Source organism: Leucoraja erinacea, chromosome 12 (assembly GCF_028641065.1).
Source record: "Leucoraja erinacea ecotype New England chromosome 12, Leri_hhj_1, whole genome shotgun sequence".
NCBI classification, from domain to species: Eukaryota; Metazoa; Chordata; class Chondrichthyes; order Rajiformes; family Rajidae; genus Leucoraja; species Leucoraja erinaceus.
Window position 1 is genome coordinate 19,254,371 of NC_073388.1, and position 23,147 is coordinate 19,277,517.

Below are 23,147 nucleotides of genomic sequence, written 5' to 3' on the forward strand. Positions count from 1 at the left end.
AAATTATGCCCAAGTGGGACAGGCCCTTTACCAGCTTGGCAGGTGATTTGAAATTGCATACGTTTTACAGGCAAGCTGTCTGTGAACTGTTGCCACTAGATTGTCCGGAGCAGTGAGATGCATTTACTATTATCTATTTATTCATTTTTCAAATTTATTGACTTCTCTGCAGAGTCCAATTGCTCCTGAATTGAAGAATCACTGCATTGACAGGTTGCACTAACTCACAAACTGGACTGGATAAGGATGACAGATATCCTATCCAGCTATAAATCATTGAAGAATATGGTTCACCAAATAGCAGTTTCATAGTTCAATTGCTTGAGCTTGAATTCTCCAGTGTAATAGTAATTCAGCAGTGCTGAACTACTATCTACTTCATTGGTGACCCTCGGACTATCCTTTAAGAAAGAACTGCGGATAGATACTGGAAAAATTAAAGGAAGACAAAAATGCTGGAGAAACTCAGTGGGTGAGGCAGCATCTCTGGAGTGAAGGAATAGGTGATTCAGTCTGAAGAAGGGTCTCGACCCTAAACGTCACCTATTCCTTCGCTCCTTAGATGCTGCCTCACCCACTGATTTTCTCCAGCATTTCTGTCTACCTCGGACTACCTTGATCAGACTTTGCTGGCTTTACTTTGCACTAAATGTTATTCCCTTATCATGTATCTATACACTGTAAATGGTTCGATTGTAATCTTGTCTGGTCTTTCTGCTGACTGGATAGCACACAACAAAGGTTTTTTGCTGTACCTCGGTACACGTGACAATAAACTAAATTGAATCCAACAGATATGGTGTTTGAACTCGTATCTCCAGCTGTTAGTCCAGTAACTTAACCTACACACTACTGTACATCTGTCAAGGTGATCTACTCAACATCTGTCAGGATGCCACTATTCTGTTCCTTGTTGTTGTGGCACAAATGGGAGAGGCACAATAAGATTCTATATGACAGAAGGCAAGAAAAGGGCCATTAGTATATTAAATTGTTAAGTGTACTCAATGCCACTGCAGAAGCCCATGAAACAATTACATACATATCAAGGAAAGTAACAAAGCCCAGCAACTGTTTCAACTGTTCCACCTCCTCACCAGCGTGAGTCATTTTCATTCCAGAGGAGTAATCTGAAGCAATTCTGGAAAGTGCTTAAAACCTGATGCTGCTCCCCCTCTCTTTGCGTTGGAACATTAAAAGATACGTACAGATACTGCCATTATGTGGCAATTTCCCGTTTCAGTTGATATTCCCCTGGCAAAGCTTTGTCTTCATGCCTGTTTAGAAAGTAGAAGAATGTTCAAAGAAAATATTTAATTCCCTCAGTTAAACAAACTAAAGTCACAACATCATTAGTTAAAAACTAAAATACACTTTTTTGGTACTTGCAGGCGACCAAGACACTGAAGAACAATTTATTTTATTTAATTCTAATAAACCCTTGCTCTAACAGGGTCACTGTGGGAGATGGTTCTGTTATTACCGATTGTCCGCTGTAACGGAATAAGGGGGTGAATATGTATAGTATTAATGGAAAAACAGCCAATAAACATAAGATACATAAGGAAGGGCACAAGATAGACACAAAGCGCTGAAGTAACTCAGTGGGTCAGGCAGCATCACTGGAGCAAAATCTATAGGTGACGTTTCTTCAGCCTGAGAAAGTCTCTCGACCCAAAACATCCCCTATTCCTTTTCCTCCAGAGATGCTGCCTGACCCGTGGTGTTACTCCAGCACTTTGTGCCTATCTTTGGCATAAACCAGCACCTGCAGTTCTTTGTTTCTTCATGTGGGTGATCACTGGTCGGCACGGACTCAGTGTTTCCTCGCTGTCTCTGAACTAAGCTAAGCTGAAACGGTTCAAAACCACCCAGTGGTCATTCCATGAAACACGATTTCATTTCACAAACGATTCAGTCGATAACCATATACTTATAACACTTGTCACTTTAGCAACCGCAGTAAATGCTACACTTGTCACTTTACCTCCCCCCTTGACTCCATTAAAGGACCCAAGCAGTCTTTCCAGGTGTGGCAGAGGTTCACCTGCACCTCTTCCAACCTCACCAATTGCATCTGCTGCTCTAGGTGTCCGCTGCTCTACATCGGTGAGACCAAGCGTAGGCTTGGCGATCGCTTCGCCCAACACCTCTGCTCAGTTCGTAATAACCAACCTGATCTCCCGGTGGCTCAGCACTTCAACTCCCCCTCCCATTCCGAATCCGACCTTTCTGTCCTGGGCCTCCTCCATGGCTAGAGTGAGGCCCACCATAAATTGGAGGAGCAGCTCCTCATATTTCGCTTGGGCAGTTTGCACCCCTGCGGTATGAACATTGACTGCTACAATTTCATGTAGTCCCTACTTTCTCCTTCTTTCACCTCCTCTTCCCAGCTCTCCCACAGCCCACTGTCTCCACCTCTTCCTTTCTTCTTCCCCCCCCCCCCCCCCCCCCCCCCCCCCCCCCAACCTTCACATCAGTCTGAAGAAGGGTCTCGATCCAAAACGTCGCCTATTTCCTTTGCTCCATAGATGCTGCCTCACCCGCTGAGTTTCTCCAGCATTTTTGTCTACCTACGGTCTATAACTGAAATCCGTTATAAAGAGGACTGTTAAAACAAAGGATTACTGCATTGATTAATTTGGTCAATACAGAATTACAAGGGTAGACAGTCAAAATCTTTTTCCCATGATGGGGATATCGAATACTAAAGGGCATAGCTTCAAGGTGAGTGGGACAAAGTTTTAAAGAGATGTGCATTTCTTTTGCACAGAGGGTGGTGAGTGCCTGGAACAAACATGATGGGCAGTGGGCATATAGATGTACAGGAAGTGGAGGGATATGGAGGCAGATAAAAGTTGGTCTTGGCATCATGTGCAGCATAGACTTTGTGGGCCAAATGGTCTGTTCCCTTGCGATACTTTTCTATGTTCTATGTACAAAAGGCCATGAGAATCCAGGCAATTGCTCAAAACTTAGATTTTTAGCCTGCTTGTGGGAATAAGGCTGATTTGAGGCAAGCTCAGGACTTAATTCCACTCAAGATCAAAGGAGGAGGAGCCATCGTGGGGAACGGCTGCTAACCAGCAGCTGTCCGTTCAATTCACTTTTTTTAATTAGTTTTTAGTGAATGTTGTCCTATGTTTGTTGGGGAATTTGACTTTTTTATGTGGGGGGGAAGGGGAAAACTATTTTCTAGGTCCCTGCCTGGTCGGTGAGGCAGCTTTTTCCCCGGGCTGCACCGTCGACCCGTCCTTGCGGCCTTCCAGTGGGAGTGGTGCGGCGTTTTCCTGGCGGGGACCGCCCAGCACCTTCAGCTTCGGTGGCGGCCAGCGCTGGAGCGCTATTGCGGAGCGGAGCGGGCGATGCCTTGCCTGGGTCGCTGCGCTGGAGCTCCAGTATGCTGAGACCGCCGTGATTAACACCGTCGAGCTGCGGGACTGTGGAGTGGCCAGCCGTGGGCGGAGGCGCCGACTTTAACATCGGGAGCCTCGGAGCACCAACCGACGCGGCCCTGTCGGCTTCGGAATGCCACGGACTCCGGTAGGGAATCGGCCGTTCCAGCCGCTGTGAGGACTCTCCTGGCGCCGGAGCAACACCACCTGGCGAGAACGGCCAGGAACATCGGGCCTCCGTAGAGGCAACTGTGGAGGCATCAATGGGCCTAACTATGGGAGAACTGGGGATGGGGACTGAACATTGTGCCTTCCCCCACAGTGGTAACCATTGTGGGCGGATGTTTTTTTGTGTGTAAATTATTATTTTATTCTGTGTCCAAGATGGCTGCCGGAAGGGAGAGTGAACGCTGGCGCGCTTTAGCTGCCGCTGCTCTCTCTTCATATTGTGTTTTTGATTTTTGGCTTTGGATTGAATACTGTCTTTAATTTGTGTGCTGGTGATGTCTTTACTATTTATTTCATTCCGCTTACATGTTTTTTACTCTATTTGCTAAATTTTGTAAGGTGTCCTTGAGATTCTTGAAAGGCGCCCATAAATAAAATGTATTATTATTATTATTATTATTAAGGTTAAATGATGTGTGAGCTGCTTTGTTCAGTACTCCCAACATTTTGACAAACTGTGGTAAATGACAATGTCACACTAGCTGAGTTCAGTTCTGAGAAATGATGATTAATAACATCTGGAAAGTACACACAAACCGACTAGAAACGTCAATGAAAGTGTAACATTAGATTTTAAACCTTTGATGTCATCAAGGTTTCAAGGTCAGTTTATTGTCACATGTACCAATTAAGGTACAGTGAAATTTGAGTTACCATGCAGATATACCAAGTGAAAAGCAACAAGACACACAACCACATAAAAGTTACCATAAACATCTATCACAGTGGACTCTACATTCCTCACTGTGATGGAAGGATTTGTCTATCCTGGATTTGCAAGCACTTAGACTAAATTAAATCATCTGGTTATTGTTGTTCCAGGAAACCTTCATAATTGTCATCTGTCAGATAAACCAACCTCAGCGAATCCCAAAGTGTATTGAAAAGATAATGTTTTGCATGATTATAAAAAATTAGCATTGGGGGATATAAATTTCCCAACTTCCCCAAAACATGTTTTTTTATTTCAAATACACCACTTCAATACTAATGGCTCTTGTGGGTCACTACTCCCCCACCGTCCCCCTTCCCCTCATGTAATGAATGTGCTTTTAATGAGTCAAGCCTCGGCTCTTTTGGGAAGTAGTCTAGGTATGTACTTTTATTTCCAGCTGACGTTAGTCTTGTTTTTCCAGTGTTGCTTAATAAAGAACAGTTTCCATGCTCACTGTCAGCTTATGCCTTTATCTCTATTGAACGTCTAGAGTGCTAGGGAGGGAAACAATCGATTTTTATTGGTGGTCAGGGTTGCAAACTACTATTTCAAACATGGTTTAATATCTCCCCCACGGTGAAACACACATGCTGTGATGGAAAGAAACAGGAACCATGGCCCTGCACACATTTGATGGAGTGTGCAATACTATATGCACTCCCCACCAACAATAAACCATTTGATTGCCAGAGAGAAAGAACAAAATATATACATATAACCCAAGCATATAGGTTTAAAATTCTCTCCAGCCCCTGGAGAACTCTCCAACTCTGAATTCCTGGCAGTCACCTCTTCATGTGAGGGAATCTTCATCTGCTGGGAATAAGTACAGCTCTCTATTGAAGGGATTTAGCAAATTGATGTTCACTGTATACACAGTAAAGAGTCAGCTCCTCGAAAAGGACTATCCCGACATCTGGAGTGATTGCTGGTCGGCATGGACTCAGTGGGCCGAAGGGCCTGTTTCCGTGCTGTATCTCTAAAGTCTAAAGTCTAAAGTATAAATCTGATTACATATTGTAGAATAACCATGACTCTCCGAACTCTCCAATCTATCTAATTGGAACTGTTTCAATAAAAAAATATCTATCATTTAATGGATTTTGATCTGATCTAAATCTGTGCTATTCTATAGAACAGGGTGCAAATTTGTTTTAAGACCATCGTCATAACCAATATTACTCTTAATAGAGGGACTGATTCCAGCATCCTTCCCAAAGTCCAACATCAACAATAATAGACAATAGACAATAGGTGCAGGAGTAGGCTATTCGGCCCTTCGAGCCAGCACCGCCATTCAATGTGATCATGACTGATCATCCCCAATCAGTATCCCGTTCCTGCCTTCTCCCCATATCCCCTGACTCCGCTATTTTTAAGAGCCCTATCTAGCTCACTCTTGAAAGCATCCAGAGAACCTGCCTCCACCGCCCTCTGAGGCAGAGAGGCAACCATCTGGTAAAAAGACCAAAGCTGTGTTCCAAGTGCTGCCTGATCAAGATTTTAGAGAAAAACAAATTGTGCCTTGTCTGGAAATCAATTATTCTGTGGGTGTGCTCCAACTCCTCCCTAACTATCACTCCAGAGATTTGGGTCTGGAATTCTCCAGATCTACGCAGCGAATGCACCTTCTACAATATTTTCTCTGTAAGATTTATGGCCTCACCATCTACATGATGAATGCTATTCTATTCATCATTCAAGAGCCTTGTAGCCAAACCTGAAGTGCATGCACATTTAACTATCTCTATATTAAGGGGATCAGACAGCAGTTGTATAAAGACAGTTACTTGGCCCACATCTATACTAACTGACAAAACCAGTTCCCATCATACTGAAAGGAACAACAAATCTTTGTAATTAATTTCTAAAGAAATGGTGAGTGAAAGGAAAGTGGCAGGGGCTGATTTTTAGTTTGAATTGATTGAAAGATACAGCATGGAAACAGGCCCTTCGACGCACTGAATCCACGCCAAGATCGATCACCCACCCACACCATGCGATCCCACTTTCCATCCAATTAACCCACAAACCTGTACGTCTGGGATGTGGGAGGACACCAAAGCACCCAGATGAAATCCACGCTGTCACAGGCACAACGTGCAAACTCCATGCAGACAGCACCCGAGATCAGGATCAAAACCGGGTCTCTTGCACTGTGAGGCAGCTGCACCAGCTGCACCAGCTGCGCCACTGTGTTGCCACTGATAAAACTTTGCAGAAGAATAGTTATTTATTTTCTTCTCTGAATCCCTGTAGTTTACCTGTCTACAAGACTCATGAAATAATAGCAGCTCCAAGAATCCTGACACATTTCCAAAAAAATGGTAGAAATAGTAACGCTAAAGTGAAAGTTATTCATCAGCAACTCAAGATGTAGGGAATTTCCCAGCAAAACATTTTTGCATGACAGTGGTCAAACATCAAGCAGACTGACAATTTCATAAGGACAATTGAATGACTCAAGGCCTTAGAAAGAATGCACATGATGGAGTTTATGCAATCAAAGTTGGGGTGGCTTCACTGGCAGAGAAATTAGCTACATACCAAATGGACATGCTGAATCACAGTGTATTTTTCCACATGAAATGTAACTATGTTTTAAGCCTGTAATATGTTGAATTAAAATAAGACGAGTTGAAGTCAGGCAGATGAGATGATTCCCTTTGGGTTGGATCCCTGCCTACGTAAAGTTATGTGGCCTGAAAACCGGGCATAGATAGTTTCCAGCCTGGTAACAAGAGGAAGGAGAATTTACACTGACCTTAGTTGGAATCTGTGGAGGCAACTGATGATGGGTAACAAAGAAGGCCCTAAAATAACAATCTTCCAGCCATGACCTGGTTAGTCACCAGAAAATGTACATCACTATTTGTTGGCTGATTTACCACCGAGGTGACAATGGATATGTAGGGTTAAACTTATAAGGTAACAACAGTGAGATTATTAGAGTCATCGTGTCACTCCTTCCATAACCATTCAACTCAATAAGATGTAAATCATCACAAAATAAGAAATATTAGCTTCATTTTATTGGACCCCTGCGTTGATATTGATAGATCAATCCGTATCCATTTTGAACATAGAGTCGGCACAATGGAGACGCCATTCCATAGCCTAAACCTCAAAGTCAAGATCTACTGAAGCAATCAAGCACCATCCATTGTCCACAGAGCAGACAGAATAGACATTTTCTATGCATATCTTGAGACTGTGGCCACAACGTTGAAATTAAAATTATTATTCAAGGTTTTAAAGAATGGTGTGATGAAACATTGATCCCCAAGGGTGCATGATTGTGGACAAGTCTCTAAGTTGCTTTAAAATAATTTATAATCTCTGTGTTTTCAAAATAATGCTGGAAAGGTTATTATAAAATAACTTATGTGGAGAAGCTTTTCATCTCGCACTTTGTCGGAGAGATTGATAGCTTGACAAGTTGATGTCTATTGCACTTGTCCTGTCAACAGTGAAGTGCCTTGAATAAATACTGTATATAAATAATTTTGGACGATCATTTTTGAAAAGACGTGCTCAAAATCCCCTAAACCCCACCAATAATCATGCTTTGCAAGTCTATTCTTCTTCTTATCGAGTCCACACACAAGATTAGAAGTTGTTCAACCAGAGCTGAACACACTTCTCGTCATCTGCATACAATGTTGTCTGTCTTGCGCTTCTTGTGCTTAATGTGCGTGGTGGTGGAAAAATTGGTGAAGATAGGGCCGCGACGTGACCCACAAGCCTATTGATTTCTCATTAATCACATCAACCAAACAAGGTCTGAGTTGTCAGACTGGAAATCCTTTGGGTTTGCAAGAACTGCCTGAAGCACATGCAAACCGTTACAAACATGAGCAAACAACTGGCAAGACACGAGTTTCTGGAAATCCTTGGCCGGATGAAGAAGGGTCTCGACCTGAAACGTCACCCATTCCTTCTCTCCAGAAATGCTGCCTGCCCCGCTAAGTTACTCCAGCATTTTGTGTCTATCTTCAATTTAAACCAGCATCCTTCCAACACAAGTCTACATTATCCAAAACCTTCTGTACTGTGAGAACCTTTCTCCGTGTTCACCCTCTGTGATACCTGCAGCTCTCCTGCACTCACCTATGGTTTTAATCTCTGGCCTTTGTACAAACCATCTGTTTATCAAAACACCTCTAGCCTATGTCTACCTGTCACCTGCTATACTTTGCCCTGCCTCTCCTTTCTCCCAATTTTCTCCAACCTCCGCCACAACATTGGGGGAGAAGGGCCTTGGCCAGGGAGGTAACCAAGAACCCGATGGTCACTCTGACAAAGCTGCAGAGTTCCTCTGTGGAGATGGGAGAACCTTCCAGAAGGACAACCATATCTACAGCAATCCACCAATCAGGCCTTTATGGTAGAGTGGCCAGACGGAAGACACTCCTCAGTAAAAGGCACATGATAGCCCGGTTGGAGTTTGCCAAAAGGCACCTACAGGACTCTCAGACCAAGGGAAATAAGATTCTCTGGTGTGATGAATCCAAGATTGAACTCTTTGGCCTGAATGCCAAGCGTCACGTCTGGAGGAAACCAGGTACCGCTCATCACCTGGCCAATACCATACCTACAGTGATGCATGGTGGTGGCAGCATCATGCTATAGGGATGTTTTTCAGCGGCAGGAACTGGAAGACTATTCGGGATCGAGGGTAAAATGAATGGAGAAAAGTACAGAGAGTTCCTTGATGAAAACCTGCTCCAGAGCATTCTGGACCTCAGACTGGGGCGGAGGTTCACTTTTCAACAGGCCAACTGCCCTAAGCACACAGCCAAGACAATGCAGGAGTGGCTTAGTGACAAGTCTGTGAATGTCCTTGAGTGGCCCAGCCAGAGCCCGGACTTGAACCCGATCAAACATCACTGGAGGGACCTGAAAATAGCTGTGTATCGATGCTCCCCATCCAACCTGACAGAGCTTGAGGGGATCTGCAGAGAAGAATGGCAGAAATTACCCAAATACAAGTGTACCAAGCTTGTAGCATCAAACTCAAGAAGACTTGAGGCTGTAATCACTGCCAAAGGTGCCTCAACAAAGTACTAAGTAAAGAATCTGAATACTAATGTAAATGTGATATTTCAGTTATTTCTTTTCAATTACTTTGCAAGAATTTCTAAACACCTTTTTTGTTTTTTTATTATGGGGTATTGTGCAGTTTAATGATAGAAAAAGAAAATAATTTAATCAATTTTATAATATGGCTGTAACGTAACAAAATGTGGAGAAAGTGATCTGAATGGAATGCACTGTATTTACAGGCATCCTTCATTTTAACAAAATGGTACATTTTAAAATCTTCTTTGTATTGCAGACTTCTACCACATTTCTAATGTTGAAGTCACTGTTGTCCAGATGCTTTCCCTCAAACCCCCTCATGGAGCCCCAACACATGGTCAGAATACTAAATGTTGTGATTATCCGTGTTTACTTAATTCACATGTGAGTACATCCCTCACACAAAGCCATGCTAGCTTTCCCTGAATTTTCCCTGCCTTTTCAAATGTACGTTAATCCCATCTCTTTGAATTTTCTCCAATAATTTCTCACTGCTAATATAAGTATTGCTGACATGTAATTACCTGGTGTAATTACCTGCTCTCCTTAAATAAAGGAATAACAATGGCTCTGCTGAAGTCCTCTGGGACCTCACCTATGGCTAACAAAGAAGCAAATCTCTGTCAGGGCTCCAGTTATCTCCTGGGATAGTGTCTTGGGATAAATCTCACCCAGTCTTGAAGAGTTTATCAATATTATATACTTCATGTCATCTAACACCTTTATTTCTAATATTAATATGCTCCTGACCATAAACATAATTTCCACATTCTTCTAGATTAATACGGATGAGATGGGTGGCAGTGGCTCAGCAGTAGAGCTACTGCATTATAGCGTTAGAGACCCGATTTCAATCCTGAATGCAGGTGCTGTCTGTACAGAGTCTGTATGTTGGCTTTGTGACCACGTCCATTTCCTCCAGGTGTTCTGATTTCTTACCACTTTCCAAAGATGTGCAGGGTTGTACGATAAACGGATTCTGTAAATTGTCCCTAGTGTGTAGGATAGAACTAGGGCGATCGCTGGTCAGCATGGACTTGGTGTGTCGAAGGGCCAGTTTACACACTGGATTTCTAAAACTGAAACAAACGAAGTCATATCCATTTAAAAGTTTGCCCATATCATGTAACTGCACTCATAAATTACTTTTTGGTCCCAAAGGGACTACATTTTTTTCCCTGTATTCCGATGTACTATACCCGATGTATAAAATATCTTGAGATTTGCTTTAATTTTACTTGCCAAGGATATTCCTGAGGACCTTTTTCTAACTTATTTATTAAATTTCTCCTACGTCCCTCTAATTTTTAAGAAACTTACTCATTTGCTTTCTTTTTTCTTATTCTTACCGTAAATCCCCTAGGCTTTTTAATCCTATTATCTTTTCCATTCATCTTTAGAGCCATGGAGTCAAATAGCATAGAAACAGGCCCTTCGTAACTTGCCCGCGCTGACCAATGTGCCCCATCTCCACTCGTTCCACCTGCCTGCATTTGCATAATTTCTCTAAAGCTATCCTGTCCATACCAAACTTTCTGGCTCATGATTTATTTATACCTCATTTATGAGTTTATATCATTATAATAAATCAAACCATTATATTTTAATTCGAAACTTGTTTCCACATAGAAGAAGGATGCTATAAATTAAGAACTAGTTATGATTAGGTATTCTGTAGGGCCACTACTTAGTATTGAATGCCTCAAGTGTCCAAACATTTTGATCATTGGATTATTTGATTTTGAGAGTGAGCCTGCGCATGATACGTGCAGCAGACAGTATCAGATCAAGAACATGGATCGCCATTGTCAATCCGAAACGGACAATATATTCTGGCCATGTTCGCTATCGCTGAATCTCAGATAAAAAGCAAATAACTAATAAAAAAGATAAAGCCATTGGAGTTCCCTTTCAGCTCTGTAAGCATGCACAAACAAGCAGTGTCAAAGATCAGCAATTTAATATTATTGAATTAAATTATTTAAATGAAATATATGACCTGTAATGTGATTGAGGTTTGGAAACAGAACAGCACTGCTGTATGAATGTCTGTGTGAAATAGCCGCTGTATGACAAGCCTGCCCTGAAAGCTGCACCCTTATTGTTAGAGAATAGCAATGCTGGAAAATCGAAGGTAGATGCTGGAGTAACTCTGCGGGTGCAGGAACATCTATTGAGCGAAGGATCTATGGTCTGAAGAAGGGTTTTTTTTGCCCGAAACATTGCCTATTTCCTTCGCTCCATAGATGCTGCTGCACCCGCTGAGTTTCTCCAACAATTTTGTCTACCTTCCTTATTGTTTGTGCAACATTTTTGTTATTGCATGATTCCCTGCCACTGATTGTTTCTGGGTTATCCACTTTCCTGTTGAACAAATAAAATTATTGAAAGTTGTTGGAGGCTTCCTGATAGCTTCCTGGAGATGTGCTGTGCCCCTTACCAGTGGCACTCCAGCTACTGTTGCTAGGAATCTCGTTGATATTAACTTTCCGGTTTTCTTTCAAGCACTCCACAGTTCTCAGGAGAAGGATTGGAGCATTCATGGCAGATGGATGAAAGTGCATCTTTATCTCTTACATAATTCCATTTGAGGATAGTCACCAAAAGCAACAATGACCTTGAGTGAAAGCCATTATTAAACCCTGCACACTTCACGTCTAGATACAAGTGCAGAGGCAAATGACAGAAGCTGCCAACGATATACAGTTGCCTTATACCTTCAGGTAACGGCTTCTGGAAATAAAGTAGCTCTCTCGCCATATTTTCGGACATTCTTCATTTCATCACCTGGCAGAAACCTACATAGTCAGTGGTAGATAGATACAAAATGCTGGAGTAACTCAGCGGGACAGGCTGCATCTCTGGAAAGAAGGAATGGGTGACGTTGCCGGTTAACATAGAAACACAGAAAATAGGTACAAGAGGAGGCCATTTGGCCCTTCGAGCCAGCACCGCCATTCATTGTGATCATGGCTGATCATCCACAATCAATAACCCATGCCTGCCTTCTCCCTATACCGCTTGATTCCAATAGCCCCTAAAGCTCTATCTAACTCTCTTTTAAATTCATCCAGTGAATTGGCCTCTACTGCCTTCTGTGGCAGAGAATTCCACAAATTCACACCGCTCTGGGTGAAAAAGTTTTTTCTCATCTCAGTTTTAAATGGCCTCCCCTTTATTTTTAGACTGTGGCCCCTGGTTCTGGACTACCCCAACATTGGGAACATTTTTCCTTCAAATGTCCTTCCTCAAATGAGTAGACCAAACCTGCACAAAATACTCCAGATGTGGTCTCACCAGGGCCCTGTACAACTGCAGAAGGACTTCTTTACTCGTATAATCAAATCCTCTTGTTATGAAGGCCAACATGCCATTAGCTTTCTTCACTGCCTGCTATACCTGCATGTTTACGTTCAGTGACTGTAACGGACACCAAGGTCTTGTTACACTTCCCTTTTCTCAATCTGACACCATTGAGATAATAATCTGCCTCCTTGTTCTTGCCGCCAAAGTGGATGACCTCACATTTATCTACATTATACTGCATCTGCCATGCATCTGCTCACTCACTCAACCTGTCCAAGCCACCCTGCAACCTCCTAGCATCCTCTTGCAGTCACACTGCCACCCAGCATTGTGTCATCTGCAAATTTCCTAGTGTTACTTTTACTTCCATCATCTAAATTATCAATATATATTGTAAATAGCTGCGGCCGTGTATTCCTACTCCTTGTTTCCTGTCTGCCAAACAATTCTCTATCCATGTCAATACCCTACCCCAATAGCATGTGCTCTAATTTTGCCCACTAATCTTCTGTGTGGGACCTTATGAGGCTTTCTGAAAGTCCAGATGCACTACATTCACTGGCTCTCCTTCATCCATTTTACTTGTCATACTCTCAAAAATTCTCAAAAGATTAGTCAAGCAGGATTTATCCTTCATAAATCCATGCTGACTTGGACCAATCCTGTTATTCCAAATTCGCCGTTATTACTTCTTTAATAATTGACTCCAGCATCTTTCCCACCACCGCTGTCAGGCTAACTGGTCTCTAATTCCCCATTTTCTCTCTCGCTGTTTTCTTGAAAAGTGGGATAATGTTATCCTCCAATCCACAGGAACAGATCAGGAATCTATAGAACATTGGAAAATGACCACCAATGCATCCACTATTTCAAGGGCCACCTCCTTGAGTACCCTGGGATGCAGACCATCAGGCCCTGGGGATTTATCATCCTTCAGTCCCATCAGTCTACCCAAAACTATTTCTCGTCTAATACTAATTTCCTCTGTCTCCCTAGATACTCTGTCCTCTAGTAGATCTGGAAGATTGTTTGTGTCTTCCTTAGAGAGACCCAAGGGTTGAGATTTCAGGAGAGGAACAACATGATCCATGAATACATGAATTTAATCACAAAATATTATTTTAACTCTGAAACAGTGGTGACAATTTTTAGTCTCATAATGTGAAAATAAACTGGCATAGCAACTTGTCTGCTCATTACAGAATACCAGTTTACATGAATTTTACATGCAAGGCTCTAAACCTCCATTGAAGATTGCCAGACTTGCCTTTATTTCACCAAGGGGAACTTCCTGAGATGTTATCCTAATCAGCTGCTGCCTTTTTGTTAGGAAGTCATGAAAATCCCAATGTTCAGGTTTTCTAGAATCATCACACTGTTCCCACTTAAATTACAGCATTTTGTCAGGAGAATCTGAGAACATTGGTTCTCCATTTTAGATCAATATAAAATGTTATAAAACGAGTTCAAAAGGAAATATACTTATTTATTCACAATACCAAATCAAGATATGTGAGGCTTTGACGTTTCTCTTTGTTCTTTGAATATGGAGCCAATCTTTTTAATTCAGCTTACTGATCTGAAATACAAGCTGCTATTACCGAGAGAATACTCTGGATCGCCGGCTAAGGAATTGATTTGATCAGTAGATCCTGTTACATATTTCTGTGGCTTTGCAACTCCTTTTCAATAACATTTTCTGGCACTTTAGCTCCATTTATCATTTGAAAATAATACCAGGTATTATGTGCAAAATATGCTGAGAAACAGCAGACTAAGAAGAGGGTCTTTAAAACAGTCTGAATAAAAATGCTAACTTTAATTTGAAGTAAGATCCACACACGAAGAAACGAGGAACTGCAGATGCTAGTTTACAAGAAAAAGGACACAAAGTGCTGCAGTAAATCAGGCAACATATCTGGAGAACATGGATGGGTGACATTTTAGGTTGGGATCCTTCTCCTGACTTACACGGGAACAACAACCAAACCTTGCTGAAAAACATTCAGGATATAAATATGGGCTGTTGTTTAACTTTGCTCAGCTGAGCTGCACATGTAAACAATTAAATTAACATTGGATCTTTCCCACTCAGCATAGCTCAGCTCTGACCACTACATTTACCGAATCAATTGGAAGAGATAATGATGCAGCTTTAATGCTTGCACTCCTTGTATCCTGAAGAAAATTCCCTGATTTTCCTAAACCATCTCAATTATTCTGTAGATTGATATTGATAGTGTACTTAGCATAATGTTTAGTTTTGTATTACATCACGGAAGAAGACCACTCAGTACAATGGTTCCATTCTAGTGGGTAGAAAGGAAATGCAGATGCTGATTTACACTGAAGATAGACACAAGGTGTGGAGTAACTCAGCGGGTCAGGCAGCATCTCTGGAGAAAAAGGATGGGTGACATTTCGGGTCGGGACCATTTTTCAGGCTGAAAGTTCATTCTAGTGTCAGCTTGGTAACCCCAGCAGTAATATGCACCCCTTTTTCCTACAACTTATTCTCTCTTTGTGCCCATCAACTCTCCATTGGTTCTTTTGGTTACATACCTACACTAAAGGACAATTTAAAGCAGCAGATTAACTTACCTGCTTATCGTTAGGATGTGGAAGGAAATCGGAAACAGATCTTTGGTCATATTTTCCAAGCATCATCATATAATAACTCTGTAGAAATCTAGACGAGAAGGGAATGGAGGGTTATGGTATGAGTGCAGGCAGGTGGGACTAAGGGAAAAAAGTTGTTCGGCACGGACTTGTAGGGCCGAGATGACCTGTTTCCGTGCTGTAATTGTTATATGGTTATATGGTTATAGACGGTTATGAGAATATTGCCAGGACTAAAGAGCCTTCGCTATAGGGAGAGATTGGGCAGGCTGGGACTTTATGCCTTGGAACACAGGAAGCTGAGGGGTGATCTTCCAGAGGTGTATAAAATCATAATGGAGAATTGATAGGGTGAATGCACAAAGTTTGTCACCCAGGGTAGGGAAATGAAGAACCAAACAAAGCTTTTCATCGCATCTCAGTACACATGACAATAATAAATCTAAACCTAAGTAAGTTCAAATTTATTTCTGATTTTTCCATACCACTCACAAAAAGAAGTATTCCTGTGGAAGTATGATTTAGTTTAGTCTAGTTTTAGTTTAGTTCAGAGATACAGCATGGAAACAGGCCCTTAGGCCCACTTAGTCCACGCTAACCATCAATCACCCATTCATGCTAGTTCGATGTTGTACCCCTCTCATGCACTCCCTACATACTAGGGGGAATTTATGGCGGCCAATCAACCAAGAAACTTGCACATCTTTGCTAGTTGGGAGGAAACCTGAGTAACTGGAGGAAACCCACTTGGTCACGGGGAGAATGTGCAAACTCCACACAGGCAGCACCTGAGGTCAAGATCAAACCTGGGTCTCTGGTGTTCCAAGGCAGCAGCTCTACCAGCATCGTCACTGAGGCAGGTACTATAACAACATTTAAAAGACATTTTAAAAGGTAAATGGATAGGATTAGAGGGATCGGGGCCAAACGCGAGCAGGTGGGACTAGTGTAGATGGGGCATCTTAATCAACATGGGCAAGTTGGGCTAAAGGGCTGTTTCCATGCTGTATGGCTCTATGACTATGTGTGGAACCTCCCACTGGTCAGTCTTCATAGCTGGTTACAGGGAATGAATTCTGACAAGAGAAGAGAATGAGAAGATGAGGGAATGATAGCCAAACCCAAACTCTGTTCAAACAATATCCAAGTAAGTTCATCTTCTTACACTGGACAACAATCGGGAACAAGAACTACAGCTGATTTTACATTGCAGATTTTAGAGATGAGGCGGCAAATTTAAATGACTCTATTGCTGCCTGGATGAGTTCAGCTTCACTGTGATTTGACTTTAATTGAAATAATTTATTTATTACTCAGATATTTAAAAATGGCGTAAATGTCACTTAAAAGCTTAATTGCTTTGTGTGGCTTTTAGTTTGAGTGATTGAGGCTGAGTCTGCTGTAAGACATGAGTGCTCGGCATTCTCCAACTTCAATACTCATTCCATCTATCTGAGGTTTTGTAACTGTAAAGCACTGGTGAAGAGATCACTTTAACTGTCGACTATTGTAGCCACTGTAAAGCTGCATATAACAGCTCTGGAAAATGAAATAATAAGAGCATTATTCCAGCGTCCTATTGCTGACACTGTTACGTATGAGATAATGTTTCGTGTAATTTGTAATATAAACCCACAGCAGCTTGCTTTCCCGTCAGGGCATTGTTTAACGAGATACTGTTATTGTTCTCTCTTTCTCTCTCTCTCTCCTCCCCCTCTCTCCCTCTCTCCCTCTCTCTCTCTCTCTCCCTCTCCCACAATATACTTGTACAATTGTCATGTTCTACGTGTCTGTCCAACTGGAGTATGATTTTTTTGGCAAGACTCTGAAACTCCTACATTTGGAAGGGAAGTTGGTCACATTCCCAGCTTGTGTAAACATCAGGGATGAATGCAATGGAAACAGCATTAGGGGTAATTTCTCTGCAGCTTTTCCATCTCACTCACACACACAAACCCACACAATTGCAACTGCAGCTCTGAGCAGCAAATGTGTCAATGAGTTCTATATGCATTCTGATCGATGAAAATTTCTCAGAGATAGCAAGAGAGTTGAGGCATTTTGTGTGAACTGTTTACGGCATCTCAGATACGGACATTAGATACAGCTACAAATATCACAGTAAGTACTGATGAAAGCATTGCAACTGTCTTGTTTTATTGTTTACTTGGATAACTTGCCTGAAATCTATTCTTTGGAGTTACCCTTACTGCTGTAAGATTAGTTTGTGCTGTTAAGTTTTGTTACTGCAAAATGATTACCATCTTTATGTCAATTCTATGTGAATGTATTTATATTTTTCTGGATCTGAGTATGCAGTTCTGCTGAGCTAAATATAAAACTGCCTTTAATTTTGCGTGATATTACGTGGTTTGACCTTGTTGATAAAGAAAGCTAATAAAACTTTTAATTTCATTACTTGTAGATTCTACTTAGTGCATAATAGTATCGGAAATTCGTGGAAATGGAAACATTAGTAATGTTGAAATGTTATAATTTAAAAGCTTTACTCATTATACCCATCTAGATAATAGTAAATCCGACGAGTGCATGATTGCACTGTGTACAATTCTCCCCGCCAAAAGGTATTTTATATCACTTGCTATTGACCAGACCATCAATGGTAGGGTTGTAGCGTGAGCAAAGTTCTTATACCATCTCTGTGTGTGAATTCAATGGCAGTATAATGGGTTCTGATATATTCTAAAGTGTAATCAATGCAAGGGGTTCTAAAGATAGACACAAAATGCTGGAGTAACTCAATGGGTCAAGTAATATCTCTGGAGAAAATGAATGTGACGTTTCGGTTCGGGACCATTCTTCAGACCATCAAGAGGTTCTATTTGCTCGTTGTTGCTCCAAATATGAATGCCCATGAAATATGAGTGAGAAAATGCATAGAAAAGATTAGGAAATCTTTTTAATAAAAATGAAAAGCTGATCTCACGTTTTGCGCACTTTTTACAGCAATTACGATTCTACATTAGAGAATGGAATCCAGCATAACCAGCATCCAATTACTTGCAATCATTAACTAATGTGAGAAAGTGCTGCACTTATTCACCGTTGGAAGGTATAAGGGAGAAAGCAAAGTATTACGTTAATACTTAATATGAACAGTGAGAAAATCAGTATAATAAAAGCTTGAATATTACTGCTTGACTGGAATGAGTTACACAATCAGTTCGCTTCCCAAGGCATTAAAGACTGAGCAGCAGTTGTTGGCAATAGTTATCCTTCCTTCTGCCAGTATTTATATTGAAATGGATTGTTCATTGACCTTTGTTTTTTTTCATCCTTACTGATTTTATGTTATAATTGTGTGGCACTGTGGCGCAGCAGGAGAGTTCATAAGATCATGTGATAGGCGCAGAATTAGGCCATTTGGCCCATCAAGTCTACTCCATCATTCAAACATTGCCGATCTATCTCTACCTCCTAACCCCATTCTCCTGCCTTCTCCCCATAACCTCTGACACCCGTATTAATCAAGAATGATCTCTGCGTTAAATATACCCACAGACTTTGCCTCCACAGCCTTCTATGGCAAAGAATTCCACAGATTCACCACCCTCTGACTAAAGAAATTCCTCCTCATCCCCTTCCCTAAAAAAAAATCCTTTAATTCTGAGGCTATGACCTCTGGTCCTAGACTCTCCCTCTGGTAGAAACATCCTCTCCACATCTACTCTATCCAAGCATTTCACTATCCTGTACGTTTCAATGCAGTCCCTCCGCATGCTTCTAAACTCCAGCGAGTATAGGCCCCTTGCCGTCAAGCGCTCATCATATGTTAACCTACTCATTCCTGGGACCATTCTTGTAAATCTCCTCTGGACCCTCTCCAGAGCCAGCACATCCTTTCTCAGATGTAGTGCCCAAAATTGCTGTCTTATAGCGCCAGAGACCTGCGTTCGATCCTGACTATGGGTGCTGTCTGTATGGAGTTTGTACATTCTCCCCATGAACTGCGTGGGCTTTCTCCGGCTGCTCTGGTTTCCTCCCACATGCCAAGGACGTACAGGTTTGTACACTAATTGGCTTGGTAAAATTGTAAATTGTCCCAAGTGTATGTAGGATAGTGTTGGTGAGCGGGGATGGCTGGTTGGCGTGGACTCGTTGGGCTGAAGGGCCTGTTTCCTTACTATCTCTTTATCTCTGAAACTGAAATTAATTGGACACTTTCCTTCACATTGGATGTAAAATTTCGAGGAAAGCTGTGCATCCAAGTGACTGAGGAAAGTGATCGTTTGTTTTGTGTGGCTACAAGTGAAACTAATGTTATAAACTCTGAGACCACTGAACACATTCTGGGTGCATGGCATTTGCCTTGCATTCAAAATGGTTCTGGTGTTACAGGAGGTCCAATATTTTATATGATCACTTCAAATATTTTCAACAGAATATGATGGATATGTTGTTGATACGGAATTGTCCACTCAAAATAAACATCTTCTGAGGTGAAGTCACCTGAGTTTGTTGTGAACGCAAAGGTTGAACTAGCCAGAGGAGCTGCATGTTTAGTTTAGAGATACAGTGTGAAAACAAATCCTTCAGCCCATCAGGTCTACGGCGGTCAGCGATCACCCATACTAGTTCTAACCTAGAAACTAGGAGCAATTTACAGAAGTCAAATAACGTATAAACCTGATTTCCTTCCACATGCCAAACCTGAACGTCCTTTTGGAATGTGGGGGGGAAACCGGGGCACCTGGAGAAAACCCACGTCATCACAGGGAGAACATAAAAACTCCATACAGGCAACATCCATAGTCTGGATCAAATTCAGTGTCTGGCGCTGTAGGGCAGCAACTCTACTCCTGTGCCACTGTGTCACCCACATGTTGCTATTGTTAAACTATTAATGCAAGTGACATGAATGTGATCGAGCCTCAATCATCTACTGCCTTGTCATGAAGCCTTTGCATGCAGACATAGTCTTAGTAATTCTGAGATAGGATTGTAGGGGATAAACATGGAGGTATCTAAGTATTCATTTGTGTCTCGTGGCCAATTCTTTATTTCAATGTAATATTCTGGATTTTCAATAAAGGCAATTAACATATTTTTCTTTCTGACTACTTGTTGTACAACTTGTTAATGTCACTTTTTCAGAGACCATATACCTTCAGCCTTATACGTGCAAACATTCACTAGTTTCCTACTGATTTAAAATATATCTCTCTTTCCATTGCTCCCAGCAAATCAAATAATCTTATCTTCTTCTCTCATTTTATTTAATCTGCCACCTTCTTTGTCGCTTGCATGACTTATCTCCATCCATAGTGTAGTTTTTTTTCAGTTTTTTATATTCTTCTGTCTCTTTTTTTCTGTTCTCTCTATTGAATATGCATTTTCCATTTTTGCGACCTAGTCTAGTTATGCCCAGTATTCATCCAAGTCAATGAGTGGCCAAAATGTGTAGAAAGGAATCGCAGATGCTGGTTTACATCGAAGATAGACATAAAATGCTGGAATACTCAACGGATCAGGCAGCATGTCTGGAGAAAAGTAATAGGTGACGTTTCAGGTCGAGACCCTTCTTTAGATGGGTGGCACCTTGCTGGACCCAGCTCTCGATCTGGACTCCACTCTTCATATGTTTCTGGTCCCAGAGGTCCAACCATGGCACAGGGCGAATTGGGCAAAAAGCAGTGACTACGCTTCTGGTATTGGATCCTGAGGCCTCATCTTCAGTGGCTGTGTTGGTTTTTTGACTGCTTGTTGCTGTCAAAGACCTTTACATTGATATTAAATGTTTCTAAAACCAGTTAAAAAAGATTTATGTAATTAAAAAGTTAAAAATAATAACTTTATTTGAAGCAAAGCCACATTATGTAAACGAGAAGTGTGCAGCAAATAATGAAAAGAAGGCTAATAGTAATAGCTAAGATTAAATGAGAACGTACCAGTTTGAAGTTTGATCTTTATTTTATGAGGAGTTACGTTGAGGGACTATGTGAAGAAGACTCGTCCAGGCGCACATGCGTCAATTTTCAAAGCAGTGGTGTGAAATCACAGATGATACATACCGAAGGAAAATAGTAAGCTACGTGATACCAACTTAACTTACCTTTGATCTTTATTAGGGTGGGAGCGGAGGACACGTAGTCCCTCAACATAACCCCTCATAAAATAAAGATCAAACTTCAAAATGGTAAGTTCTCGTTTAATCTTACTATTTTACTTCGGAGTCACGTGAGTGACTACGTGAAGGTTTTAAAGATTCTGTGATTTCAGGCCGTAGATTCAATTTCCGGCGAATCACTGCAGTGATTGATTCTATGAGTGAAAACAGTCAATAACATGCAACCACAATATTTATGTAATCAGTCAATGGTTTATTTTATGATAAACATTTTATGTCCCCTTTTAATTACTGGGAACATTTAATACTGAATCCAAAACAGGACCACCAAATACACCAGGGTCTGCAATCTCTTTGTGGTAATACTTGTAAAACATCTTTTCATTTGCCCATCCTGCGGCCGCGAGGATATGGTCTATAGGAACGTCCAAATCCTTGATTGCCGATGTTGCCGCCACCCTGGTGGAATGAGATTTAAATTTGTCAGTATCAATTCCTGCATCCAATAACACCTGCTTCAGCCATCTGGAAATTGTTTGTGTTGACACTTTTTTGTGTGTTTTTTTTTAATGCTGATAAATAATGCGGATTCTACACCTCTAAGGTGCTTAGTGGTCTCAATGTAGTGTTTCAAAGATGTCACTACACAAAGTCTTTGATCTGTAGGATATGCTGAAAAGAATCTGAAAATCAACAAATCAAAATGATCATGTAAAGGATGAAAATCACCAGTTACAGGGTACACGAGTAGGTTTTCTTGTCTTGAGATATGCATTAAGGGTTCTGTCACCATTTTTAACTAGTGGATACCATGGTTGTGTGGGCCAATCTGGGACAACCAGTAATCCTGAAGCCTTATCTTGTTTGATCTTTTGTAGACCTACTGATAAGACAAAAAGGAGGAAATGCATATAAAAACATTCCACCCCAATTTAACGAGAATGCATCTACCCCTGTTGCACCTGGATCTGGTTGCCATGAAACATATTGAGATAACTGATGGTTCAATCTGGATGCAGACAAGTCAATGTTATGGAAAATGTCATGATTTAACATCCATTCTGTATTGTCATTAAATTTCCGTGACCTAGTGTCTGCAATTATATTGAATTCATCCCGTAGGCGGCGCGGCTCTGGCCAGCAGCGGCCTCTGCAGCCTGTCCCGCGTTTTTATATAAAAACATTCTCTCCACCCCAATTTTGAGGCCGCAACAAGAATGCATCTACCCCTGTGCCGTGCACCTGGCCGATGTGGTTGCCATTGAAACATATGCTGAGGTAAGAGTCGATGGTTCAATCTGGATGCAAACAAGTCAATTTCTGGTTTCCCAAATTTTTGAACAATGTTATGGAAAATGTCATGATTTAACATCCATTCTGTATTGTCATTAAATTTCCGTGACCTATTGTCTGCAATTATATTGAATTTACCTGGGAGGTAAATTGCAGAAAGCCAAATGACTCTTGTAATGCACCAGTGCCAGATCTTGTTTGCCAATCTGTCACATGCGTCTGACTTGATTCCACTCATATGATTGGCATATGCTACTGCCGTAGTGTTGTCAAGCTGAACCTGCACATGCAAATTTTGCACCTTAGCGCAAAGGGCTTTAAGCCCATGAAATGTACTTAATAATTCAAGATAGTTAATGCCATGTGCCTCGAGCAAAGGTTCTTCCTCAGCATTCCATCTACCTCCACAGCTCGAGATGGT

General features: G+C 41.5%; 1 protein-coding gene across 3 annotated transcripts in view; it reads left to right on the forward strand.

The window, feature by feature from the left end:
* The window catches only part of LOC129702125 (rho GTPase-activating protein 6-like), a 179,533-nt gene that overhangs the window by 43,719 nt on the left and 112,667 nt on the right, over positions 1-23,147 (forward strand). The window contains exon 1 of one of the 3 annotated variants that reach the window (XM_055643714.1): positions 16,621-17,466. The exons of 1 other annotated variant lie outside the window; for it this stretch is intronic. Coding sequence is in view for 1 of the 2 variants with exons in the window: in XM_055643713.1 (XP_055499688.1) it covers positions 21,500-21,502 (3 nt within the window). In the remaining variant the exon portion in view is untranslated. Of the gene's footprint in view, positions 1-16,620; positions 17,467-21,427; positions 21,503-23,147 lie in introns of those variants that run through there. One more of the 3 variants, XM_055643713.1, reaches the window with a different exon arrangement.